This window comes from Mixophyes fleayi, chromosome 5, assembly GCF_038048845.1.
Source record: "Mixophyes fleayi isolate aMixFle1 chromosome 5, aMixFle1.hap1, whole genome shotgun sequence".
Classification (NCBI taxonomy): Eukaryota; Metazoa; Chordata; class Amphibia; order Anura; family Limnodynastidae; genus Mixophyes; species Mixophyes fleayi.
The window spans coordinates 125,818,709-125,846,386 of record NC_134406.1 but is presented as its reverse complement, the minus strand read 5'-3'; the positions used below and the strand labels follow the sequence as shown (position 1 = coordinate 125,846,386).

The following is a 27,678-nucleotide window of genomic DNA, read 5'->3' as shown; positions in this document are numbered from 1 at the left end:
ATCTCAACACCAGCATTGAAGGAAGCAGGAATAAGAGAGAAAAGAAAAAGAAAAAAAGAAACCTCCAGCACCTGGTATTCCCAGGTGGTTTCCCATCCAAGTACTAATCAGGCCCAGCCCTGCTTAGCTTCCAAGATCAGACAAGATTGTGCTTGCTCAGGGTGGTGTGGCTGTAGGTATTTCTTGCTTACTTACCTACATCTTTTATACATCTCAACACCAGCATTGAAGGAAGCAGGAACAAGAGAGAAAAAAAAACTAAAAAAAAAAAAACCTACAGCACCTGGTATTCCCATGTTGTCTCCCATCCAAGTACTAACCAGGCCTGGCCCTGTTTAGCTTCCAAGATCAGACGAGATTGGGCTTGTTCAGGGTGGATTGGCTGTAGGTAATGCTTGCCTACTGACCTACATCTCTTATACATCTCAAGACCAGCATTGAAGGAAGCAGGCATTAGAGAGAAAAAAAAACCTACAGCACCTGGTATTCCCAGGTGGTCTCCCATCCAAGTACTAATCAGGCCCGGCCCTGCTTAGCTTATTAAATCAGACGAGATTGGGCTTGTTCAGGGTGGTGTGGCTGTAGGTATTGCTTGCCTACTGACCTACATCTCTTATACATCTCAACACCAGCATTGAAGGAAGCAGGAACAAGAGAGAAGAAAAAATGAAAAACAAAAAACCTACAGCACTTGGTATTTCCAGGTGGTCTCCCATACAAGTATTAACCAGGCCTGGCCCTGCTTAGCTTCCAAAATAAGACAAGACAGGGCTGTTTAAGGTTGGTGTGGCTGTAGGTATTGCTTGCCTACTAACCTACATATCTTATACATCTTAACACCAGCATTGAAGTAAGCAGGAACAATAGAGAAAAAAAAACGAAAAAAAAAATACCTACAGCACCTTGTATTCCCTGGTGGTCTCCCACCCAAGTAACATCCAGGCCCTGCTTAGCTTCCAAGATCAGACGAGATTAGGCTTGTTCAGGGTGGTGTGGCTGTGGGTATTGCTTGCCTACTGACCTACATCTCTTATACATCTGAACACCAGCATTGAAGGAAACAGGAACAAGAGAGAAAAAAAAAACGAAAAAAAAAAAAAACCTACAGCACCTGGTATTCCCAGGTTGTCTCCCGTCCAAGTACTAACCAGGACTGACCCTGCTTAGCTTCCAAGATCAGACAAGATCAGGCTTATTCAGGGTGGTGTGGCTGTAGGTATTGCTTGCCTACTGACCTACATCTCTTATACATCTCAACACCAGCATTGAAGGAAGCAGGAATAAGAGAGAAAAGAAAAAGAAAAAAAGATGTGTGGCTGTGGGTGGTGTGGCTGTGGGTATTGCTTGCCTACTGACCTACATCTCTTATACATCTGAACACCAGCATTGAAGGAAACAGGAACAAGAGAGAAAAAAAAACCGAAAAAAAAAAAAAACCTACAGCACCTGGTATTCCCAGGTTGTCTCCCGTCCAAGTACTAACCAGGACTGACCCTGCTTAGCTTCCAAGATCAGACAAGATCAGGCTTATTCAGGGTGGTGTGGCTGTAGGTATTGCTTGCCTACTGACCTACATCTCTTATACATCTCAACACCAGCATTGAAGGAAGCAGGAATAAGAGAGAAAAGAAAAAGAAAAAAAGAAACCTCCAGCACCTGGTATTCCCAGGTGGTTTCCCATCCAAGTACTAATCAGGCCCAGCCCTGATTAGCTTCCAAGATCAGACGAGATTGTGCTTGTTCAGGGTGGTGTGGCTGGAAGTATTTCTTGCCTATTGACCTACATCTCTTATATATCTAAACTCCAGCATTGAAGGTAGCAGGAACAAGAGAGAAAAAAAAACGAAAAAAAAAAACCTACAGCACCTGGTATTCCCAGGTGGTCTCCCATCCAAGTACTAACCAGGCACGAGCCTGCTTAGCTTCCAAGATCAGATGAAATTGGGCTTGTTCAGGGTGGTGTGGCTGTAGGTATTGCTTGCCTACTGACCTACATCTCTTATACATCTCAACACCAGCATTAAAGGAAGCAGGAACAAGAGAGAAAAAAAAACGAAAAAAAAAAAAACCTACAGCACCTGGTATTCCCAGGTGGTCTCCCATCCAAGTACTAACCAGGTCAGACCCTGCTTAGCTTCCAAGATCAGACAAGATTGGGCTTGTTCAGTGTGGTGTGGCTCTAGGTAATGCTTGCCTACTGACCTACATCTCTTATACATCTAAACTCCAGCATTGAAGGAAGCAGGAACAAGAGAAAAAAAAAAAAAACCTACAGCACCTGGTATTCCCAGGTAGTCTCCTGTGCAAGTACTAACCAGGCCCGACTCTGCTTAGCTTCCAAGATCAGATGAAATTGGGCTTGCTCAGGATGGTGTGGCTGTAGGTATTGCTTGCCTACTGACCTACATCTCTTATACATCTCAACACCAGCATTGAAGGAAGCAGGAACAAGAGAGAAAAAAAAACGAAAAAAAAAAAACCTACAGCACCTGGTATTCCCAGGTGGTCTCCCATCCAAGTACTAACCAGGCCTGGCCCTGCTTAGCTTCCAAGATCAGACGAGATTGGGCTTGTTCAGGGTAGTGGGGCTGTAGGTATTGCTTGCCTACTGACCTACATCTCTTATACATCTCAACACCAGCATTGAAGGAAGCAGGAACAAGAGAGAAAAAAAAATTTAAAAAACAAAAACCTACAGCACCTGGTATTCCCAGGTGGTCTCCCATCCAAGTACTATCCAGGCCTGGCCCTGCTTAGCTTCCAAGATCAGACGAGATTGGGCTTGCTTAGGGTGGTGTGGCTGTAGGTATTGCATGTCTACTGACCTACATCTCTTATACATCTCAACACCAGCATTGAAGGAAGCAGGAACAAGAGAGAAAAAAAAACCAAAAAAAAAAAACCTACAGCACCTGGTACTCCCATCCAAGTACTAACCAGGCCTGCTATATCTCGTGCTGTGCACAATCAGAGCAGCCGGGCAGCACATTGTCACTGCCGAGCGGACCTGCACATATTGTGCAGCCGCCGGCAGCCTTGAAGTCAAAAAGGGGGCGGGGCCTTAATCGCCCCCCCTAAATCGCCCCGGGTAGGATACTTTTCTAGATCCGCCCCTGGTCTAAAGAGATGGGAGATAGGAGAGAGGGATTTCCACAGAGTGGGTGCAGCATGAAAGCATCCTGTAATTGTGAATGGGTGAAAGCAATAAGTGTGTGTTAGAGGCACAGATCTTTGGCAAAGGGGTCGAGTTAGGCGATATTTTGAGACAAGGGAAGAGATAGAAGTTGGTACAATGTTGTTTATTGCATAGTATGTGAGAAGTATTTTATATTGAATTTGGTCAGTTACAGGCAGCCAAGTATGCAGAGCTGAGCAACAGTATAAGAATGTTTTGCGGGAAAAATTAGTGTAACCACTACATTCATAATAAGAAGATAATTGTTACTGTCAATGTGGGAGATTATGAGTTCATGAATAAAAGTTTTGCAGTGTCTTGTGTGAAATAAATAAGCTATTCTGGACATGTTTGTTACTTGTACATGACAGGGTTAGGATGAAGCAGACCCTGCTTAGCTAGACATTTTAGTTCCCTGGGCAAAGCAGAACACTGGCCCCACCAACGTACCTTTATGGGAGTAGATGCTGCCTCATAGCGGTTACACATAGCCAGTATCTCCTGCCTGCTGGTGTCCTATGCTCCGCTGCTGCTTGGCCAGATCCTGGAATATTGGGGTTCTGTTTGGAAAAGAGAAAGTTACTATGCACCTTCTATAAAGATGAGCAGTAAAAGAAGAATCTAGGTGTCTCTCCCCACAACCAGACAGACATTAAATCAGTAGCCTTTTCTGTTTAAAAACACCCAAACTCCTTCTACCCAATCTTTTCCAGAATTTAATTAATAGCATTTACATTTGATGTCTATTTCCGTCCATATACCTCGACATAAAATGAATAGCACCAACGTTTAATAATTAGGCCTCCTTCCCCCTAACCAGCCCGACTTTAATTTAATAACATTACCATTTAATCAACAATCAGCCCAGACATTAAATCAGTAGCATTCCCATTTAATAAACAGAAATATTCCACCTCAACTAGCCCCAACATTAATTTAATAACATTCCCATTTAAATAATAGACCCACTTCACCTCTCACCAACCCCTACCATTAAATTAATAGCATCCCCATTTAATAAACCATATTATTCATCACCAAACCCAAATTAAGTTAGTAACCTCCATATTTAACAAACAGACCGTCCCCACCCTGAAATTAAATTATTAACATTTCCTTTTAATGCAAAGGCCAATTTCCCCCACCAGTCCAACAATCAAATTATGGCTTACAAATTTCCCCTCATTTAATAGTAAATATTATTGCATATTAATGTTTTACTGATTTTTTTATATATAGTACTTATGTTTTCATAGTACATATCACATTTATGTACACCAAAGAAATTCCCCCCCCCTTCCCTCCAATCCCTGCTGCCTGAATCTCCCTCTATTCTCTGCAGAACCCCACCTATTCTCTATGGACTCCCTTCTCTCCAGTAAACCCCCCCCCCCCCGTTTACTCCAGACACCCTCCTCTACAGCTGTCCATCCTGTTCTCTCCAGACCCCTCCTCCTTTCTCTCCAGACCCCCCTCCTGTTCTCTCCAGACCCCTCCCCCTTTCTCTCCAGATTCCCCCTCCTGTTCTCTGCAGACCTCCCTCCTGTTCTCACCAGAGCCCTCACCCCTTGTCTCCAGCCCTCTCATCTCACCAGCCCCTGCAATAATTTCTTTACAGGAGCTTCTCTTCTTCTTTCTATATCTTTTTCCTGTTTCCTCTTCATCCTCTTTCTTCTTCCTTCTGTGCCGGCTCCTAGTCTCCTGTGTTCTGACACCGTCCTGGCGCTATTATTTGCATGTCAGAACGCTGCAGGAAGACGGAGCTGGCACCCTCCTCCTTGCGCCGGCTCTTTTTTAATCGGCAGTGGAGTCCCGCGTTGCTGCCACTACAGCAATACACTGTTGCTTCATTGGTGGGGATTTGGTATGTAACGGGTAGGCAGGTGTTGCGCCCCCACTTGGCCTTGCACCATAACCTGCACCGTCTGTCTCACTTCAATCGGAAAACACTCTGTTCCATTTCATACCTGTATGCTACCTGTTTCTCATTTCAACATATGGGGGGGTATTCAATTGTTGCTTTTAACGCGCTAAAACAAAAAAAAACGCGCTCTAAAAATATTAGCGTTAATACGGTAATATGCGCGTAAATACAGTTAATACGGTAGTTTACTCACTGAATTTCATCTCGCAGCTCAGGGAGCTACGAGATGAAATTTAGCGAGTAATTACCGTATTAACGCTAATATTTTTAGAGCGCTCGTTTTTTTTTGTTTTAGCGCGTTAACGGCAACAATTGAATACCCCCCATGGAATTTTCCTCTTTGTTTGTTTCAATGCCACAATAAAAATATTTTGGTGGAAAAAAATATATATTTTTTTTAATGTTGTTGTGTTTGGTGTAGTTGTTCTTGTTGTTGTTTACAATTTATAGTTAATAGTGGAACATTGTGTGTGTTTTATTCATGAAATGCAAATGTGTAATAATGAGACATATTTGATTGTGAAGAATAGGTTAAAGGGAAAAATCTTAGCATGGTCTAGTGTGATTTAATGACGTAATGCAATGAAAGGGTTAATGTTAGTAAATTCTCATCAGCCTGCAGTGTTTTATGACTAATAAAGGTAATTAAAGAAATGATCACAGTTGCATTCTGATGTGAATTAATAGTAAATATACATGTAGTAAAAAAAAGTACAATTGCAAAATAAAATAATAAAATAAATCCCACGTATGCACAACCATGCTTACAGCTGAATTACGTAACATAACTTGTTTACTGCTATTTTCACATCAGAACATATCTGTGGAAATGTGACTTCCGTGCAAGTTGCGTTCCGATTTGAATCAGGCCTAAAATCTTCATATTCGGTCATTGAATATGAGCAATGTATTGAGGCCATCTTTCCATGTGTGACCAGGTGACATCCTCAGGCTTCCGCCAGTGTGGACTAATCTGTGAATGCTTCATAAATAATACTAGAAACGTTCCTGTGTAATTTTGAACAAAATGAGACCAAGCTCGATGTAATTAATATGTTGGAAACATTAATTACTTTCTTTACCACATTATATTTTATGTTAACTGAAAAAAAAATATTAAACTTATTTTAATGTTGTTATTTGCCAAGATAAAGACAAAATCTCTTATGGGAATTTGGGAAAAATCTCTTATGGGTTTTTGAGCGAATTTTCACATCTAGTCCAATAATCCTTTAAGGGAGTATATCCAGAAATGGAGACGGCCCATTGATGATCTTATCTTTATTTCGACAGGGAACATGCTGGATTTGGAGAGGGTTTTTTGCCATTAAAAAAATAATAACTTTAATGTCATTTTTACACACTGTTAATAATACTTTTATCATTTTATGATTTCTTTTCATCAAATCCCATGAGTGTGATGTAATCTTTTACACATTTAGCGACATGAATGCAAATACAAGCCTGGATGCACAAAGTAGTCACAGAAGGATATGATTTATAGAGGCTCTTTATACAGATTAAGAAATGTGAGTACTCACATACATTGAGTTTCATCTTTGTTTATAATACTATTAGAACTATCTATGAATAGTTTTATGAACCGGAAAGGTACATTAAGATTATGTGATTTCCATTAATGGACAACTTTGCTTACAAAGAGAATGTGTTTTTAACAATTACTCTGTCTAAGTGAATTTTCTGTTACATTTCTTCCTCTTTTTATTGAAAAATATGGTATTGTTTTGTAGCATATTGTAATAAATATAGTTTTATAATTTATAGAATAGGTAGAGCAAAAGGCACAGATAAAATGCAAATAGCTCATATTTTATTTTCATTCACCTAGTGCTGCCCCACAAACACAGCCCTACATCTATTCAGCAACGTCTAACATATACATTATGATAACTTAATGATAGTGAAAATTTGTACTTTATTAGGCAATTATTCTGTATCTGTAAGCAAAAATAAAGATTGCAGCTAACCTGTAATTTTCTTTACGTACATTAATTAGGAACTATCTTTTATATGTGGACAAGAATAAAGTTTATAGTTTACATGTAATGTTCTTTGTATGTCTGTGTGTTCAGCAGTTTTCTATTTTCAATAACTGTAGGGTGTAAACTATATTTTCTTTGCTTTTCTAATATTGTTACAGTATGGGTTCACATGGCATAAAACAGGCTTAAATGTGCTGGACATATGGTAGAGTAAGTAAACATATGTTCTTGAACTAGAGGCACTAGGTCTATTGCTGGAAATGCCAAATGATACCTATTTTTCTTACAATAAGGTCCCAGCTACAAGTTAGGTGACATGAGTTGGGTTTCCGGGCTGATGAGCTGACAGTTAAACCATGGCTGGTGGCAGTGAGTTCCATGTTACTTTGACATCACTTGTATCCTAGCAACGCTGATGTTTATTTTCACCAGTCTGTGTGGCAGTTGGAAGTCAGTCAGGCAAGTTGCATGTCTTCAAAATCGGAGAAAAATATTTGTTTTGAGGAAGAGGAGTTTGAGGTTTATAAGAGGAGAAAGAGAAGGATGGTTTTAAGGAAGAGAAGGATTTCTGATAGCTCAGAAGAATATGGGTCCATCAAGAAGAAGGGTAGAAAGAGGTCTTCAGCAGAGTCACATACTAAAGGTTTTGGAAAGAGTCTACATGTTGTAGAGGAATGTATAATTATCGAAAGTTCAGACGATGGTGGTTCCATGGTTGTGGGAAACCAAAAGAGAAGGATATCTGCAGGGTCCAAAGGGAAGATTCATAAGAGTCTACATGTTGAAGAAGAATGTATAATTATCGAAAGTTCAGACGATGGTGGTTCCATGGTTATGGCAAACCGAAAGAGAAGGATATCTGCAGGCTCCGAAGGGAAGATTCATAAGAGTCTACATGCTGAAGAAGGATGTATAATTATCGAAAGTTCAGTCGATGGTGGTTCCATGGTTATGGCAAACCAAAAGAGAAGGATATCTGCAGGGTCCGAAGGGAAGATTCATAAGAGTCTACATGCTGAAGAAGGATGTATAATTATCGAAAGTTCAGACGATGGTGGTTCCATGGTTATGGCAAACCGAAAGAGAAGGATGTCTGCAGGGTCCGAAGAGAAGAATCATAAGAAAGAAGTAGAGATGGATAAGGGAAGAAAGAAACAGATTTCTGAGGAGGAAGAAAGTGTCAGCTTAGAGGGTTACTTTTATCAAATTGATTCCATCAAGACTGGAGATAGAAAGAGACAGAAAACAGCTGGGGAGGCCATTGGTGTGGAGTGGAGATATAGTAGACAGAAAGGCGAGTGTAGTAAAGACCAGGAAATAGCAGGTATGGTAGCATCGATATATAAGACACGAAAAGCAGTAGAATTGTAATGTAAACCTATTACAACGAAAAGAAAAAGCGGTGGTTAATCTCATGCGAAACACTAGGGATTTTTATAAAATATCATTAATCTTTATTGTTATGTATTAAAAACAATTAATTGTGAGAATATTGGATGTTAAAATAATAGTAAGAAAAATGTGTAGAATAAAAAGAAGTCACTAAAATATAGTATAACAAATGTAATATATAATATGTTACTGTGTATCTTTTAATCAATTAATCTCTATTATTTTTGCATTCTACTTATTATTCAATTGTCCAGAGCTTTTGAGATTGTCTATCAGATCTACAATAATCTCAGTATAGGAAAAATGTTACAGATCAACAGATTAGCAACGTGAAGGTTTTCAGATTTTAATGATAAATTAACTTTAAGAAAATGCTATCCAATTATTTCACGGTTACGCTAAAACATTGAGAATATCATAGCCAGCAATGCAATAGGTTATTTATAAACTTAAATATATTGTATAGTGTTATAGCAGTTGTGTAGAAAAGTTATTAAATCTGTATAGCAAGCAGCATCTATTATATCTAGTTTGTAATTAATTAATATCAGTACAGCGTCATGTTGTAACTTATACTGGCAGCAACTTAATATGTTTATTCCCTCACTTATAGTCATTTGTCAGTCATCTGTATAGCCTTACTATAAAACTCTTAGCGCTTATTAGCAGTATTGGCCCTTCAAATGGGGTTTTTAGATGTTATTTCATACAGTATCCAAATTCATATGTTGCCTATATTTTACTGCAACCAGAATAAGTTACCTTATAAGGCAATAAGTAGTTCAGGAAATGCTGCCTAGTTGTACCTCAGGTTTGCTGGAGAAATGTTAATCCACGATATAGTTTCTGTTTAAGGATTCAAGTATGTTCCATAATATTGTAACAATCATATTGCAAAGTAATTGTATAAATATAATAAACAACAGAATCTGCTCAATCATGTTTTTTTTAATGAATTAACCCCAGTTTGAATCCCAGTTTGATTCGTATTGGTATCCCCTTTATCTGTTTGTTTCTTCATTTATGTTGAATTACTAATCTATTTACCTAGCAGACCCAGAAATTTTAGATATGGGTAAGTGTAATAGCGATCAAATCAGTTTGTTTGTGATCTTCTTGCAGATGGATGTTTAGCTAGTGTTAATTATATCGAACAAGTCTGTAAGCTACTTACATTTTATAGTACTAAGCATTTTAGATTCAATAGTTTTATGTGTCCGTATACTTAGTTTAATATTTACTATAGTGTTGACACCTTACATTATTGGTCAAATAGCACTAAGAGGTATTAGATTATATTATTCATTAAATCATTAATTTAGGGGCTTAATTTTTAAAACAGTAAGCAGAGATAGAAACGCAGACATGCATTTTGCCTAGGTACTTTTTCAAGGTTTTTCAAGTTTGTTTAATATATCCATTATCCGCTAAATTTTTGCAACTATTTTGTAATATGATTATTGCAATATTATACAACATACTCAAGTCTTTAAATAGTAAATATATAAATGAATAACATTCTTCCAGCAAACCTGAGTTACAACTAGCATAACCGGGAAAGAAATTTATAGCATTTTCTTAAAGTTAATTTATCATTATAATCTAACTATTATCACAGTGCTAATCTGTTGATCTGTAACATTTTTCTTATACTGATATTATTATAGATTTGGGTATTTAGTTGCACTTGCAAGTTTGGTTAATTGAATGATACATAGAGAGCATAGAAAAGAGTGATTAATAAATTATATGCAGTAACAGATGATGTATTACAGTTGTTATACTGCAATTTAGTCACTTATTTTCATTCTACAGATTTTTCTTACTATTAACTTAATATCCAATATTCTCAAAATGAATTGTTTTTAATGCATAACAATGAAGGATATTGAGATTTTATAACCTTCCCTAGTGCATGGCATCAGAATAACCACCACTTTTTCTTCTTTTTGTAACAGATATTAACCTAGTGGTTATCAGCGGTAGCACCTCATATAGAAATGTAATTATACCAAATAAGTGGGAAGGGTTATGATTCATATAAAATAATAACCAGTGCGGTAGGAACCCCCTCCCCCTTTGCATAATAATCGAAACCTCACAACAACATCAAAGAAAAAGCGGGAAAACTTAGGCAACACCTCTGATCCACCTCTGCCACACCGATTTTCTTTGATGATCACACACACCTCTGCCAACAAACTATGCACCTTTTGCCCTATGAAATTGGTAACTAGTCCCGGAACTGGTGGGAAATATGATAATAGGTAATAATGTTTTTTTACTTCTACCTTTATGAAAACATTTTTCCAACTTATCTGAATTAATCAATTGTGAGTAGTCACATACAAAATGTACATCATGTGTAACATTAGCTAATCAAGAAAATAATCACAAATATGTGTTTAAATGGTCTTTTGCAGGATTTTCACCCTTCTTGGTGTTTCCCCTTCTTTTGGGGGTAAATTTATCAAACTGCGATTTTCTGACTAGTTTGAAAAGTGGACATGTTGCCTATAGCAACCACTCAGATTCTAGTTATCATTTATTTAGTACATTCTACAAATGATAGCTAGAATCTGATTGGTTGCTATAGGCAACATCTCCCCTTTTCAAACTAGCCAGAAAAATAGGAACTGGATAAATATATAAATATAAATATACCCTTTGGATTCCATCCCTTTGGCCCAGAAGTCTCAATTACTGGGGGTCACTGGTTGTCATTCTCCTATTATTATGACTGGGATCCACCATGTGTCTTTGGTAGGTAATTATTTATACAAAATCACTATATGTTTTTTTTTTTTAATTCAACTCTTTTTGCCTGCCATTCAAGATGCTGACAATCCCCCTGCTGCATTATGACAGCTAATGCTTCTGCTATAAGTGTCAGGAAAGTCTTGTAATTCAGTGTTTTCTGTACATAGAAGCTTTTCACGTGTCAAGAGCTCCATATGTGCAGTGCCGTAACTAGACATTTTAGTGCCCTGGGCGAGACAGGGCACCGGCGCCCCCCATCTAAGTGGGAGTGGCATTTGACAAGTGGGTGTGGCCAACCTAATGTGGGGGTGTGGCTAGTACTTTACTGAAAGAATTCTGTTACACATATTTGCAAATGCATGAATATATATATATATATATATATATATACACACACACACACACACACAGTGGTGTGATTCAAATAAATTAATTGTATTGATGGCTGTATGGATGGGCAAACTGACCTTCATCAACAATCATTTTGTACCTTGTAAGAATGCTTGAAGAGAGAGAGAGAATAACTATGTTTAGTGATCATGTAGTGATGGTGGCTGTAGTACACTGAGCCAATATCACCCCTCTACCCACACTACACCAATATCACCCCCCTACCCACACTACACCAATATCACCCCCCTACCCACACTACACCAATATCACCCCCCTACCTTCACTACAGAAATGTCACCCCCATACCCATACTACACTATTGTCACCCCCTCTACCAACAATACACAAATAACAGCCCTTTCCCCACACTGCACCAATGCCAGTCATACTGCAACATGCAGGGGGGAGAGGAGGGGAGACAATGGCTTTCACTTGCATAGGGGTGAAGAAGGGAGGGAGGACAGAAACTTTCATGCACAAAGGGGAGGGACAGAGGCTGACTGACACACAGAGAGAAAGGGGAAAGACGCTCTCACAAGCAGAGAAGGAAATGGGAGGATACAGAAGCTGTCACACTCAGGGATTTGTTGAAAATACAGAAAATGTATGTTTGGTCGTAGCTCCGCCCACTTTTGGAAAGCTCCGCCCCTCCGAACGCCGTGAATGACAGGTATGCCGAGGCTGTCACACACAGGGGAGAGAGACTGTCCCTGGTAGAGGATAGCAGAGAGAGAGGCTGACATGCTTAGTGCCGATGCGTGGAGTATCCAAAGTCCAGCCTTTATAGAGACCGTGGGTTTCTCGGCAGCCTGCTGTCACAGAGCCAGGCATAGAGGCAAGTAGCGGGCGGCTACTGCGCCCCCTTTGGGTGTGCGCCCTGGGCGACGGCACCGCCCGCACCTGCCTAGTTACGGCTCTGCATATGTGCAATGGGAAAGTTCAAAAAATATATGTATGTGAACTGTAAAAAGTATCACACACAACTGCAACTTTAAGTAGCATTTCACCCATAACTGATAATCTACTATTAGATAGAGTTCACTAAGTCAACATTAAATGCTGAGATTTACCTCTCAGTTACTTGATGTGCAAGGACCCCACAGCCTCCAACAGTCCTTCTGCTGCTCATGTTACTACTATCACTGCTTTCTTGAGTCATACAGGCAGCTGTGTTCTTGGTGACCTTCCCCTGTCATCTTTCCAGTGCATGCAAATGGGAAGTACAAAGAAAAGGGGCATCAATCACTGCTGGTGTGTGTTGGTATATGGGGAGGGGTCATAGTATACAGAAGAGCAGCACAGGACCGTTGGAGGGAGTCAGCGCATCAGACATAAGTAAAACTCAGAATTCAATATTTCCTCCACTCAATACTAGATTTTGCATTTTGTATGGCTTCTTTTTAGATATCTAAACCTATGTTATATTTTCTCTGAGTTATTATGATGTTTTTATTTATAAAGTGTTGACATATTATACAGCACTGTACATTGAGGGGATCATGACATGACACAAACAAATTACAGACAATGATATGAAACATGTTCCAATCACTACAACACTCCCAGAACAGTCAGCTGCTGATCACTACAACCGTCCCCACCATCCATCACAATTGAACGTCCCTCCTCTGCTGCTTCTATAGGAGGATTTTTCTATTGTGCTGATCAGACACCTATGTGGCTATCAGTCTTTTGGTGCAACTACACAGCCTGGTGTTTTACTTTAGTGTCATGCTGCTGCTGGAAAATGAGCCAGTACAGTTGTTCCCCATGTTCAACGGCAGCTGCTGTCACCAAGGAGCAGAGGAAATCACCGAAGGAGGAATAAAGATGGTGACAGCAATAACAGTTGACATATTGGACATTTAAAATCACTGGGTCAAGGGGCCAAACATAAATGCATTTGTGAGACATAAAGATGCAAAATTTAAGCACATCTCACGGGCTCAACATGCACCGTATGCCCATATCATGTACATGCACTTGCAGAGGCAGATCATAGGTATATTGTGCAATAAGTAAGGGCATGAAAACAACAGATATGTCCTAATATTCCCACAGTATGCCGGCTATTCGATACCATTACTGATAGATACATTTTGTGACTAAGTTTATTTGCAAGATTCACAGCACAAAGTATTGGCATAGTAGATTCACATTCCCCTTGCCAAAATAGATGTTTAAAATGACCCGAGTAGAGGAACAAAATTTAGGATAACCTGAAACAATTCCCCATAGTGTTGAATATCAGGAAAATGAAAGTGATAATGATAGGTGATATATTCAACAATTGTAGGGGTGAATCTACAACTTGTGTATTGATCACCCGGATAATGATTGTGATGTAAAGTGCCAAGTTATGGTATATGTCTGTTGATGGCTGGAGGATCACCAGCTTTTATTATGTACCGTGAGAGTTGGTTTCTGCCTAGATTGAGCCCAGACAGATATAAAGGATGGGGCCTCCATTCTGTGAACACTGTTGTAATATGAAGAAACCCTGAGTGGACAGGCAGACACAAACAGTACAAGGAGACAACTGAGAGGAAAACATACACATAGGACTGAGAGACACACTGGCTAAACAGGGAGTTGCAATGAGACAGGGAGAAACAATGACAGGACAGGGAGACAGATAGACCAGGAATACTCAGCACAGGGTAAATCACTGACAGGACAGGCACACACTGACAAGACTGGGAAACAAACTGACATGACAGGGAGTAACACTGACAAGACTGGGAGACACCAGCAGGTAAAGGAGAGATGCTGGCAGGAGAGAGAAGACAATAACGTTACTTACAAAGACAGGGAAGCATTATTATGATACACACATCTCAGAGGTGAAATCTCCATTCCTGAACCAAAAATGGCAATTAGATAAATCCCCTTGGTCAACCACCCCTGCAATGTGTTCTAGTAATTACATATTGCATATATGATTAATTGTAAGAAAGGGATCAAATACATTTTTAATTTCTGTTAGTGACGTCATCATCACCACCAGATGCAAGGAATCCAGCACTTTAAACGCTCTTACAGTAAAGAAACCCTCCCTATGCTGATGGTGAAACTGTCTTTCTTCCATGTACAATTGATTGTCCCTTGTTATCTGTATGGCTGTGTTTATGTTGATCTCTCTGTTGTACAAATTACAGTATGCTGATTCCACTACTGTTACAGAAATGTTTAACACTATAGAATACATGCATTTTACGTGTACATTTATCTCTGAATGGTAAATGTTACATTGTTCAAATCATTTTCTCCCCATAAGGAGGAAGTGGTGTTCAGAAAGCTGGTCCTGGAGGTAAAGCATCTAAATACATCAAGAGGCTTTCCTTTTACCATCAGCTCGGCCAGGGCAGCTTTGGGAAGGTAAGTCTTGTGACAGAGGTTGGACAACTCAAGTCAGATGACAACTATGTGACTCACAGCTTGTAGTAGAAGAAGAATCACAAACAATTATGTTGTTACAACTGTGCTGACTGAAAGCATATTACTGTTATTACTTCCAAAATGTCAATTAAATTCCATCTTGTTAAAGATTTGAATGATTTATAAAAGTATTTTCTTCTATATTATAACATGTTACTGAAACCAGTAAGACAATATAACTTAACTCTCAATAACATTGACATACACATAGGAATGTAAATATATTGAGCTACTTGGGTGCTTCTGCAGGTAATAAAATAAATATCACTTGTGCATGTCTCTATCTCTAGGTCCTGCTTGCTAAGGACCCTCTAACTGGTCAGCAACTGGCAGTTAAGATCATCCAGAAGAGGAATCTGCTGTCGGAGGAAAGGGAGCTGATGTTGGTGGAGCGCAGGGTGCTAGAAGTTGCGTCTGGTAGCGCCTTCCTCGTCCATCCATATCTTGCCTTCCAGACAACGGTATTAGTGTATTTCCTGTTGAAACAAAATCATTAGTTAGGATTTTCTCTATATCTTTCCACATCTTTCACATATACAAGTTTCATCTTTTCTTGGTTAATGACGTTGATATAAGCAAGTATGCTCACCTAACTTAGCTAAAACAAATGTTGCTATGTTTTCCTATGTAAACATATTCCTATCTATTGTCTGTGTGCAATCAAACAGAACCACCTATTCCTGGGGCTGGAATATGCAAGTGGCGGGGACTTCCACAAGTTCCTGCAGAGGACAGGTTGCTTGGACATCACCAGCGCAGCGTAAGTACCCCAAATACAAAGGAGGGGGGCTCTGAGATGGATTATAATAGTCTGAGCCGGGGTAGGAACAGTCCACCTTTGGAAAATCCCCATTTATATGTAGTGTATATCTGAATCTAATCTTTATTTGAAGCTGGGACACAGAATGATGCCGCAGCTTACATTACTGGTGGACATCGTCCATCCAATCCTGAACAATAGACCTCATTTGAGATTGTAATACTGAGCTGTGATCTGCAGTGGTGCTGCAGTGAAAATGAGGCAAAAGTAAATTTGATTGTGCTAGTCTTCAGGTAACGGGAATGAGTACCCAGGAGGATGCCCCAAATTTAGTGTGCAGGTGGACAATTTATACTAAGATGAAGTTGTCCAGACGTTAACAACTCTTTAATAACAATAAAATATGATGCAGTGTAGTTACACAAGGACTGGAGCATGTTCAGGATAATCTCTTTATTAAAGTGTGTTTGTCGCACCTTATTTATTTGTTCTTCATCTCCAGCACATCTGGAATTTCCTCAGTTTTATAGTGGGTGGTAATCAACCAATCGGTAGCCAATCACATAATAGAAATGCTCACAGCATCACAGAATATCAGTGAGTGCGCTTGTTTGCTAATTTGTTAGTGATATCAAAGGATCCCTTGACAGAGGCAGTGCTATGATGTTAGTAGGGGAATGGGGGCAAGCAGTAAGATAAAAGACTGAGGGGTATATTTACTAAACTGCGGGTTTGGAAAAGTGGTGATGTTTCCTATAGCAATCAATCAGATTTTAGCTGTCATTTTGTATAATGCACTAAATAAATGAAAGCTAGAATCTGATTGGTTGCTATAGACAACATCACCACTTTTTAAAACCGTTTGATAACAGAAGGAGTAGGATCCCCCAACAACAGTGTAGTGACATCAGGCATTCTTCCATTTCTATTATTCTACAATTCTTTCTATTATTAACATGTTACATTAATTTCTTCTCTTTAAGGTTCTATGCAGCGGAGATCACATGTGGGGTGCAATACCTGCACTCTAAGGGTATCATTCATCGGTAATTATATTATTATTCTCAATTTCATACACAATCAGGTCCAGGTCTTTTACTTACAGTGATGTCTATTTTCTAATTATCCTTCAATTTAGTATTTAAAACACTGTCATCACTAATGGGCCTATTTATTACACTGAGAACATTTCCTATCCCTAGCAGTGCTATTGCCTTAGCTACAGAGAAGATTCTCCAGGTCTTGAGTCTATTTACCAAAGATTGAGACAGTAACAGAAAATTTTAAGAAAAAATATTTTATTACTTCAGTAAAGCATGTTTCCCCCATAGAAATTATTGTATAATATTTATTTTTAATATGTCTATAATATTTTTTAAAACTTTTTTTCAACAAGTGGAGCTGAAAGCCCAAGTCTGCGCATTCAGTTCTACAGGGCATGCGAGAATCAGCTATCCGGGCATACATGAGCATAACCCTGGCCCGACTCTTACCACTCTGGCCAGTATCACCGGGCAGCTAAATGATATGTTATTATTAAATCATGTGATAGGAGGTTTTCTATTGCTGTGAGGAGCAGAGATAAAAAAAAACGTCCATATTGCCTGCATTTAACAAATAGGCCCATAAGTGGCGCTGTCCTAGCGGGGCAGTTGTCTATAACATTTGACCTCTGTAATACTACTGATAAGTAAAGTATATATTTGTCATTAGGTAAAACAGTTATTTACAATTATTTCTCTTCAGAGACATAAAGCCTGAAAACATCTTGGTGGCAGAGTCCGGTCTTCTAAGAATTGCCGACTTTGGTCTTTCAATAGACAATATGTTTGGGGAGAGGACAGCCACAGAGCGCGGTGGAACTCCTGGATTTATTGCTCCAGAGGTTAGTAGTAAGGTATATTTCTACTGTTTTGTGAGGACTTAATATATTATGTAAATGTTTTAATAGATCTGAGAAAAACCTTTAAGGAGCTGTCAATTTTATTTAACATTTAATATGTACAAATATTAACACATATATTTACTAAACTTCATGTAAAAATGTACTGTACATTTCTGTAATGTTGGCGGCTTTTATCAGTTCTACCAGCTCAGCCTGTGCTGACCTTACAGCTGCCATGAAGATCTAAGTCAAAGTGAATGGCACTGTGAATATATACTGATTTATAATGTAATATGTCATTTACTAAATAGATGTGGGGAATGTGGCACATACTATGGTAAATAAGCACCCACTTCCCTAACAATAAATGTTCACTCAAGTTATTGCTAGCGGAAATTAATTATTGTAGCTGCATAAATACATGAATTAAAATTTTCTATGTAATATACATTGTTGACAGTAATTTATTTAATCAGCAATATTGGATGGACTTTTCATGAGGCAGCGTTGGGTCAGAAACTCCTAATCCTATTTGTTGAATAACCAGCTGTTCTGACATTCACATTATCTTCATTTTTCTAAAACACAAAGAGTAACCGAGTTAAAGAGAGGAGATGATAATAACAAGGAATCAGTGCCATAGAGACACAGAGACATTGGATAAATTAGACTATCTAATGATAGATTAACGTTTGGTATAATATCTCTCTCTTATGGTAGATGCTGGCAGGAGAAGAGTATAACGCCGGGGTGGATTGGTTTTCATTTGGAGTCATCATTAAGGAAATGATTACCGGAACATCTGGCTACAATCGCAGACGGGCCAAAATACCAGGGGCTGTGGCTAAAGACATCATTAACAAGGTAAATAAGATTGTCTAATTCATATTATTGTGTTCTGCTCTACATTACTCAAAGCTTAATTGACTTATTGCAAAATGAACAGTAGAATCTTACATTAGTATATGATTATTGATGTGGATATTTCACACCCCATATGTTGTTCTTTACCGTACAGTTTTGGTAGTGTAGACTTGGATTACTTACACTGGCTCCACAGAAACACTTTCTTGTCAGGGTATCACACCCATTTACCATCTTCAATTCTGGCCTCTGGGACAAGTAGTAACCCCATGCAGCTTCATATTTAGGATGTCTGTCATCACAAACTTTATACCCACATACACACCTCAATGCTACAATGATGACAGAAACTCTTTATTTTTCTGGTTTTTCAGCTCCTGTGTAAAAATCCATCCCAGCGTTTAGGAGTCAATGGAAACATCCGCCAGCATCAGTTTTTCGTGCTTATAGATTGGGTCTCGCTGGAAGCCCTTAGAGTTGCTCCCCCACATGTTCCTGGCCCAGTAAGTATATGGAAAAAGCTGCTTTGCTCAAAAACAATGTGTGAAAATACATTAAGGGGTATATTTACTAAACTGCGGATTAGAAAAAGTGGAGATGTTGCCAATAGCAACCAATCAAATTCCAGCAATCATTTATTTAGTACATTCTACAAAATAACAGCTAGAATCTGATTGGTTGCTATAGGCAACATCTCCACTTTTTCAAACAGGCACTTTAGTAAATCTAGCCCAAAGTGTTATTTACAAATCTGAATAGATCCAGGTCTCCAAAACAAATGTCATTTTGTCATGACAAGACATTATACCTACCCGTGTACAGAAAAGGACATGGCTTAGCATATGAGGCAACTGTGCCTCATATTTCACCATAATGCAAAAAGAGATTTCAGGAATATTGACAAGTTTAAATGAGCTTCAAGTGATTGAGACTGTACATTTAGGGGCAATCTTAGAGCTGGTGTTTGTCGCTCAGCACCCTAATGTACAATTGTAAATCAATTTTAATTTACTCACGTTAAAAATCGGTTGAGATCAGGCGTTGCTTTTACCTTCAAGGAGATGCCTTCTGCTCCAACTAGGTGCACTTTATATGGTATATTGCCCTTATTCTGCAATGGAAATTGGGGGAAAACAATAGAAAACAAAAAAAACCAAATTAGATAGAAGTACAAATGTGATACATGAATAGAAGACAGGTCAGATGTTTTCTATTTGAAGATACACATGAGGCCTATTGAGCAGTTTGTCAGAAGAAAAAGGGAAATCTGTAATGTTTAATTTAGAAGAGAAGAAAAGGTGACAATAGGTACGAGTTTGAAATGACTTTTATGACATTTGTACTGCCATGTAACATTATCATGTAGTATTATTTTATATGGAATACTTTATATTCTATTGCCCGGGCCATGTGCACAAATGGAAGTTCACTTATTAAAACAATATACAAGTATTACTTTATTGTACTGTGATACTTGATAAGAAGGCTCTCAAAATTCATGTCTGCTTGTGAATTATTTTAGCCATTAATTGCATCTTGTTCATCTCATGGCAAATTGTACTGCAAAAGCTCAAACAATTTAATTATTAAAGTATAGCAGAACCAAACTTTGCCTTTTCATAACTCTATTTAGCTTTTGTGAAGTTCTCATCATGGTTTCAATAGATAAACATTTATTTATTTTTTCCTGTGGCCAACCATTAGAACGAGCTCCGGAGAGTTTAATCTTGACCTCATTGAGAGAGCAGAGGCTCGAAGATCACCAATAAGAGCAGAGGACCAGGAGCTTTTTGCAGGGTTTTCCTATATCAGCCCCAAGTGGAGGACCTTCCCATGAACACCACTTTGATGCGAGTGATATGGCCTCCCCAGCTACTGTAGCGGAGTGCCCCCAGAATAGTGATAATAAGGTGCTGCCAATCGGAAAGGCGAAACAGTGAGGAATCCCTACAAGGACAATTGGTACAAGACTTCTAGGACAATTGATACACTCCCATGTGGAGCTCTTTTGCTGATGCTCCACTGGATACATCGCGATTGTCAAAGTCGTATAATTGGATGAACGAAAGTATATTGGTTTAATATTGGTTTGCCGTGCGTATTGCGAAGCGTACGCCACGTGTTACGTGACGTGGTGCGTTCGCACGGTAAAATACGCACGCACACACTCGCATTACAACAGTTAGTTATTTATATAATTTCATATTGGTTCTGTTACACTGTAATTCAGGAGCAGATAGTATTCGGTTTATTATTAGTCTATATATATATATATATATATATATATAGATAGATAGATATATATATATATATATATATATATGTTGATTATATGTACATTGTAGTGTTATTAAAGGTTTAGGTAATAGGAAAGGTGTCATGCCTGATATCATATTGAAGCCCTAATCATCAGCAGCTGTCCGGTGCAGTCGGCGAAGAGATCGCACATTGCATACTTTAGTTATTGATATTAGAGAGTAAACCTTTGTATGATACTGGCTATGAAAAGGAGCAGACCCCCTGGACAGAAGACCCCCACCTTTGGATTCCTTAGATTGAATCAACCTATTACCTGTCTGGCCTGGACCCACCCAACGTCTGGACCTATAGAAACAATCTACGTCATCTCTATTGTTCACAATGAAACACTGACTGTATATATATTAGTTGCATCTCACTGGGGCCTCAGTCAACTCTGACACAATATTCTATACAGAATATTGTCCATCGGGTCCGGTGGGTGCGCAGCGTGCGCAAGCGATTGCATTGGTATGTACTTATCTTTTGGTATTGTCTGTGCTGTACTGTACTGTATCATAATATAATAATGTATTGAATTGTTGACTATTTACATCTGCTAAAATAAACCACCATGTGCTTTGGATACACATATAATTGATTGGGCAATGCTTATTTTAAAACGATAGAATTACTTTAATAATTTGGGGGCTCTTGAGTTAGTAGTTACGTTACCGGTAGGTATGCAACGCTTACGATATTCGGTTCCTCAACAAAGGGTGGATTGACGGACGCTTCGCATAAAGCAGGAAAGAACGTAATGCGTCTAATACCTGTGGTTCACTGTGTGTTGCGAAACCGAATGTCCGTTGTTGCATAGACTGAAGGAACGCTAATTAGAATCTAGGGACAAGAAAGAAAAATGTTTCTTTTTATTGTCGTTTTATGTTTTAAAGTGTATCGCATTGCTGAGCGTATGTGTATTTCCTGCTGTGCGTACGCGAACTTCCGGTAGATTTGCCACGTGGTTGAACAATAGTTTTGATAGTTAATATGTGCATACTGTAAGCACATGGTAAAGTCTCTGAAAAGATAGTGCCATTGTTTGGGAAAGTTATTTTCTGTGCAGAAAACTAAGGTGTATATGTTTGGTGATTGTATGATTTTGAAGTGAAAGTTGTTTTACTGTCAAAAAGACAGGGATATCGGTTGCCGCTTGACGAGGCGGGCTTGCAACCGAGGTAGTATACAAGGCAGGTATACTGGCAGCAAAAGCCCTGTTTGAGAAGAGAACAGTTAAAAAGCTTTTGGAAACTTTCTCCCCAAGAGTAATTGCAAAGTTTAGCGATAGTTAGTATTGTTAAGCGGTGCGATCGGACCGCATGGTTGTACAACCGTGCTTGTGACTTGGGTTGAACGGCTGAGAGGAATTACGCTGGTACAAACGGGTATAAAACCCCGGTACTACCAGTTCAGTAATACTCAACAGAATTTTGTGGAGAGCCAGGATATCGAGGAGCTGATATTTCTGTTGTCCATAGTGATATTTCTAGGTTAGGAGGTGCGTGGGCGTAGCCTGTGAAACCGTCCACGGATAAAAAAATCTCTAGTAAGTTCTGTTTGAAAAGAGAACAGGTAAAAAGTCTTTTTTTGCGTAGCATTGAGAAATAGGTTGTTTTCACAATGGGTGCTAAGCAAACGCTAGAGATGGTTGATGTTGTGCTGCTTAAGGAAGGACCAATTGATTCCGCAAGGTTCCGTATGTTTAATAAATATGGTGCGTATGCAACAGCATACTGCGACAAATGGGTCAAGATGACCCTGGAGTGTGTGAAACCTTTCCCAAACATAGGTACTCTTGACTCAGAGGTGTTAAATAATGTTAGAGATAAAGTGCGGTTGATTAAATCAACAAAAAACGAGAATTGAACATGATGACTGTTTAAAATTGTGGCAAATGGAAGGTAACACGTGGCAGAGCAGCGAATGCACAGCGGAAGTGAGTGTAAGGAAAAACACGTGTTCAGCGGAAGTAAGCGTACCGGAAACAAGCATTCCGGAAGTGTGCGTTGCAAAGCGTGGCGAACTGAGCGCAAACACGCCCCCGATAAATTCGGTTGGGGCGGGAAGTACAGCCAATACCAAAAATGTAAAAACTGTAACTAGTAAGTTGTATGTTGTTTTCAGTAACGTTAAAAGTAATGTTTCAGGAAAAAGAAGAGGAACGGTCCCACCAGCAGGGGCAGCTGCTGAAAGTGGTGAGAATAATGAAAAGGTTAACACAGGGGGAGAAATCCATTGTACTGCAGCAGCAATTTCAGCAACTAGTTTTAGTGATCTGGTAGACTTACATCCTGTCTGCACAGCAGCAGTTCCCAATGGGAAAGCAGACAGGAATAGTGATGTTCCCTTAAAACATGTAGCAAAGCATGATCCATGCACTAGGTCTGAAACATTTTCAATTTTGTCTGATTTCCCTGATCCTAGGAAAGATTTGACCAAATGTCAGCAGTTTATTAGATATTATGGTAATGTGTATGAGCCAACTAATAAAGATTGGCGAGTATTATTGAAGTCCTGTCTTCCTCTCAATACTGATATACAAAAGTTCATTAATGATTGTATGTTGGAGGAGGATGAATCCTTAACCGAGGATGATAATCAGGACAATATTAGAAATATAATCACACAGTTGGCCATATATTTCCCAGTGATAGTGGACTGGAGTAAAATTTTTAGTATCCAGCAAAAAGATAGTGAAAATGCAACAGACTACTTTTGCAGGGCTCTGATGGAGATGGTCAAATATACTGGGGTACCAGACATAAAAGATAATGTATATTACAGGGAGGTTGCTGTTAAAGTTCTAATGGATGGCCTCAGGGAAAACTTGAAAAGAAGGGTGCAAACTTCATTACCAAACTGGAAAGGAATCACTGTAAGTGTTCTCAGGGAGTCAGCTATAGGACATGATAAAAATATATGTAAAGAGGAAAAAGTACTAAGTGATAGGGTAATGATGGTAAGTATCCCAGCACTAGAGGGATTGCACACACGACCACCAGCATACAACCCACATAATAAGAAACATAGAAAAATCAGGTGTTTTAAGTATAACGAAGAAGGCCATTTCGCAAGAGATTGTAAAAAAGAAGAGAAACAACATGAGTTGAGAAAGTGTTTTAGATGCACTAAAATGGGACACCAAGCACAGGACTGTACAATGACAAGAGTGGAAGCAAAGAGACTTGGCCCATCTAAGGGGGAATCACATAGACACCCACAGAGACGGCGCACACAAGTCTCGGAGACTTCTCAACAGTTTCCTGTGCACCTCATAGCAGCCAATTCCTGGGGGAGAAATATAGCCGACTCTAGAGTTAATCTGTGGTGAGCATTAAGGTGCAAAATGTAGAAAGAAACTTTTTTTTTTTTTTTAAAGTAATCTTTGTTGATTTTGTTTGTTCATTTATGTTGTGAAATGTTTGTTTTCCTAAATTGCTAGCCGACGGCAAAGAATAGAAATGTTTGTTGTGTTTGCTGTTTTAAGATAACTATCTTGTTTTTCTTTTCACAGATAGAGGGGACACAAAAGAAGTATAGACAAGTGTTTAAAAGGGGTGAGATAGAGAAATAGAAGAATTACTCTTGAAAGACTAATTAACAATAGACAATTGGAACACTCTTTTGTTTTAGGCTGCAGTGACTCATGATAATTTGTTTGGCCGAGAATCATTATCCAACAATGAAGTATGTACATACTTTGCTCCAAAATATCGTTTTATGTATTTCAGAGAAAATATGAGTCACTAAGAGTACATTTTTACATTTCTCTATTATAAGTTAGAAAAGTCCGTTGAAAAGGTATGTAGTCAATGAGATACCGAGTTCTTAATGAACAAATGACGGACGACACTGGATTGCACTGTTAAGACCCCCTAGTCAAGTATGGGGAGGGGTCATAGTTAGCAAATAGCTAAGGGGAACAGTGGAATGAATACAGCCATTTCCCCATAGAGTCAGAGTCCAATCCAGCTGTCATTTTGTTGTAAAAATCTCCCTTTCTACATGTATGTTTGTATTCAAACCTTTGTATTCCCATCATTCATTGCTTTCCTATTTCTCATTCTTTACACAAACGCCAGTCTCTCCCCCTACCTCTCTCTCTCTCTATCTCTCTCTCCCTCTCTCTCTCTCTCTACCTCTCTCTCCCTACCCCTCTCTCTCTCTCTCTATCTCTCTCTCCCTCTCTCTCTCTCTCTACCTCTCTCTCTCTACCCCTCTCTCTCTCTCTCTCTCTCTGCTCTGGTAGAGATAAAATCAGACAGTCTCAACAATGGGGCTAAAACATATTTTATGTTTTTACATAAGACAAATTCAGAGATACACACACTAGATTGACATAAGTTACAGAAACAGTCAGGGGTTTTGTTTTCATGTGTATAGAAACTGCTGATTTTTAAGCAGAAAGGTTCTGTTGTGGAAATACGATTCATGTTTTATAGATTGCATATCCGTTTTGTTTTTTGTTTTTTGTTGTTTTGGTTCGTGCCTCCTGTACAAAAATGTGCCTTTTTATGGATGCACAAAGAGTGGAGACAGGAGATTGCTAGAGGATAGGCATACAGATATGCATCGCTGTGTAGAACATTGGAGTAGGATTTTTACCACAAGATACGACATAATGTGAAACCCTAGAAAATGTAGAATTTTCATGTTTTATAATTTTCTCTGTTAGACAGGCATGTACTGGATACTGTTATATTTGAAGAAAGTGTTATAGAAAGAGACCTCTTTGCCTTTCCCACTAAGTCAAGTAGCTGAATATGAGGTACTGAGAATGACATGTGAGTTGGCAGAGGGAAAATCGATTGATATACATTGGTCTTTAGCATTTTTCTAGTCTAGAGGGCGATGTTGAGGTGACTGAGAAATCGTTTTATAGCAATACCAGCACATGATTAGGACACTACATAGAGGACTTTATACAGTGACACAGTTACCAACTGAAGTAGCTGCTAGTAAGGTCCACACTTACACGCACAACCATACAGGGCTGTCACACCAGGGAGAACATAGCTGTCAAATAGACAACAGGGTTTTATGTGACAGCTAACAAATCTATGTTTTGTTTGTTTTTCGTTGTATTGTTTTAGTTTTAAAAAGGTGAACACACATGCACGCATACACATATTGGTTAATATAGGAAGATTTGTGTTACCCGAGGGATAAACTGTCTGGAAGGTGAAGAGATGTGGTGAGGAGTCTGGTGGACTCTGGAGAGATGGACAAGGTAGACCAATAGAGCCATCCCATATCCCTCCTGCTGATGGGTTTTCCTCCAGGTAAAACAAATACACGTCATCCAATTACCACCATGCAGGATCCTCAAGTATACACAGGTGTACCAATGAAAAATGTCTGGGTAGAGGTGTATTGAAATGTGTCTAATGTATTACTGTATCATACTCAAAGCTTTTGTTATTCAATGTGATAGTCCTAGAGTTATAATAGACGATAGGGGTATTCATGTTATTGATAATAGATGTATAATGTATGAGTAGTGGTAACAAATCACATACTTTCAATTAGCCATAAACCAGTGTGAACATAAAGTAGTGGTACTCGGTAAAATGAATTGAATAGAATAAGAGTTGGAACTTAATTGAAGTGCCACTAGTCCTTTCCCGCTACCAAGAGATCACCCCTGGGCAGACTCCTAACCTGTCAGTGTTTGAAATGTTCTTGACACCTCGTGAGATGAGATTGTAACTGGGAGGCTAGGTTAGACCCTGAGAGAAGGTAAATAACGAGACAGTAACCAAGAACGTCCGAAACACTGTTTCCTGAAAGGTCACACTAACTGTCAGGATGTTGGATCGGGAGAGTAAGTTGTGGAGCAGAAATTTCTTAAGCTTAGGTTATTTGCCAGACAGGTACCAGGTGTAGGCTACCAGCCTCACGGCTTTAAGGGTAGCAGAGACACACTGGTGCCCATACCACCCACTGCAGAGGGGCCAACACTCAGAGAAGGGTCCAAGGGCACTCATGAGTCTGTACTGGAAGGCCTCGAATGCAGTTAGTAGCACCTGAGCCAAAGGCTAAGACTGTTGTCCAGCATGAAGTTGTAGTTTATCCTCTTTTGTGTTCTCTCATTTCATTCTCTTCTCAGGGCGGTTAATTCTTTTAATTATTAGCAGGTGACAGAGACTGGTTCGGGTAATGATAAGGAGGTATTGGGGAGGAAGAAGTTAGTAGCATAATCAGTCCAGTCAATTACTCTATTCAATTCAGGGGTAAAGGAAAATTTAGAAACCTTGGAGCTTGGAGAAAGTGTGAGGGGCTATTGTCTGAGTAGCATTACGTCCGTAAGTACGGCGACCCCATAGTTAAAAAAAAGAGACACACCCAGCGATGCCAGTCCAGTAATATCCGGACTCGAGCAGGCATCCTTGAGAATGATTATCATTCTTGGGAGGGTAAGGTTTTAGACCAAACAAAGTGCTGGGCGTGCTCACGCGTGCCTCAGTGATTATATCAAGTAGGATTAGTTCTCTTTCCACTAAATATTCTTGAGGTACCCGAACTATGGGTGGGAGGTCACTAGGGGAAAAAGTAGGACACCTAGGTCCCTTAGTCTGAAGTCTCCCAATGCTTTACAAGCCGATCACTGTTAAATCTGAGTATTGGGAGACTGGGAAGAACGAACAGACAATAGCCCGCCCACAAGTGTTGATGAAAAGAACTGGTGACATTAGTAGATGTGTGTATATTAACGCAAGCTGAAGGAGATTGCATATGACATTATTGATAGACATAGGATGATGCTATTGATGAACATGAAGT

At 39.2% G+C, this 27,678-nt stretch overlaps 1 protein-coding gene, 1 long non-coding RNA gene, 1 other non-coding gene and 10 pseudogenes across 3 annotated transcripts in view; 1 reads left to right on the top strand and 12 right to left on the bottom strand.

Moving 5' to 3' along the window:
• Positions 1 to 59: 59 nt before the first annotated feature.
• LOC142159551 (5S ribosomal RNA) lies at positions 60 to 178 on the bottom strand (annotated as a pseudogene).
• A 93-nt stretch (positions 179 to 271) lies between these two features.
• On the bottom strand, positions 272 to 390 carry LOC142159747 (5S ribosomal RNA; annotated as a pseudogene).
• A 78-nt stretch (positions 391 to 468) lies between these two features.
• LOC142159554 (5S ribosomal RNA) lies at positions 469 to 587 on the bottom strand (annotated as a pseudogene).
• A 512-nt stretch (positions 588 to 1,099) lies between these two features.
• On the bottom strand, positions 1,100 to 1,218 carry LOC142159620 (5S ribosomal RNA; annotated as a pseudogene).
• Positions 1,219 to 1,434: 216 nt separating this feature from the next.
• Positions 1,435 to 1,553, bottom strand: LOC142159619 (5S ribosomal RNA; annotated as a pseudogene).
• Positions 1,554 to 1,644: 91 nt separating this feature from the next.
• On the bottom strand, positions 1,645 to 1,763 carry LOC142159679 (5S ribosomal RNA; annotated as a pseudogene).
• A 91-nt stretch (positions 1,764 to 1,854) lies between these two features.
• On the bottom strand, positions 1,855 to 1,973 carry LOC142159649 (5S ribosomal RNA; annotated as a pseudogene).
• Positions 1,974 to 2,066: 93 nt separating this feature from the next.
• LOC142159561 (5S ribosomal RNA) lies at positions 2,067 to 2,185 on the bottom strand (annotated as a pseudogene).
• Positions 2,186 to 2,266: 81 nt separating this feature from the next.
• Positions 2,267 to 2,385, bottom strand: LOC142159756 (5S ribosomal RNA; annotated as a pseudogene).
• Positions 2,386 to 2,477: 92 nt separating this feature from the next.
• On the bottom strand, positions 2,478 to 2,596 carry LOC142159666 (5S ribosomal RNA). The gene has a single exon (XR_012692961.1). It is a non-coding gene; the product is annotated as a 5S ribosomal RNA (ribosomal RNA).
• Positions 2,597 to 2,689: 93 nt separating this feature from the next.
• Positions 2,690 to 2,808, bottom strand: LOC142159638 (5S ribosomal RNA; annotated as a pseudogene).
• Positions 2,809 to 15,222: 12,414 nt separating this feature from the next.
• The window catches only part of LOC142158644 (uncharacterized), a 119,197-nt gene continuing 106,741 nt past the window's right edge, over positions 15,223 to 27,678 (bottom strand). Inside the window, exons 3-4 of the long non-coding RNA XR_012692835.1 lie at positions 19,611 to 19,705; positions 15,223 to 15,561 (exon numbers count right to left, since the gene is read on the bottom strand). This is a non-coding gene — a long non-coding RNA (uncharacterized LOC142158644). The remainder of the gene's footprint in view (positions 15,562 to 19,610; positions 19,706 to 27,678) is intronic.
• On the top strand, positions 15,701 to 19,440 carry LOC142157942 (protein kinase C delta type-like). Its single transcript, XM_075211448.1, has 7 exons — positions 15,701 to 15,712; positions 15,754 to 15,845; positions 16,829 to 16,891; positions 17,592 to 17,730; positions 18,451 to 18,594; positions 18,969 to 19,097; positions 19,417 to 19,440. Exons 1-7 carry the CDS (start codon positions 15,701 to 15,703, stop codon positions 19,438 to 19,440), a joined length of 603 nt encoding a protein of 200 aa, XP_075067549.1.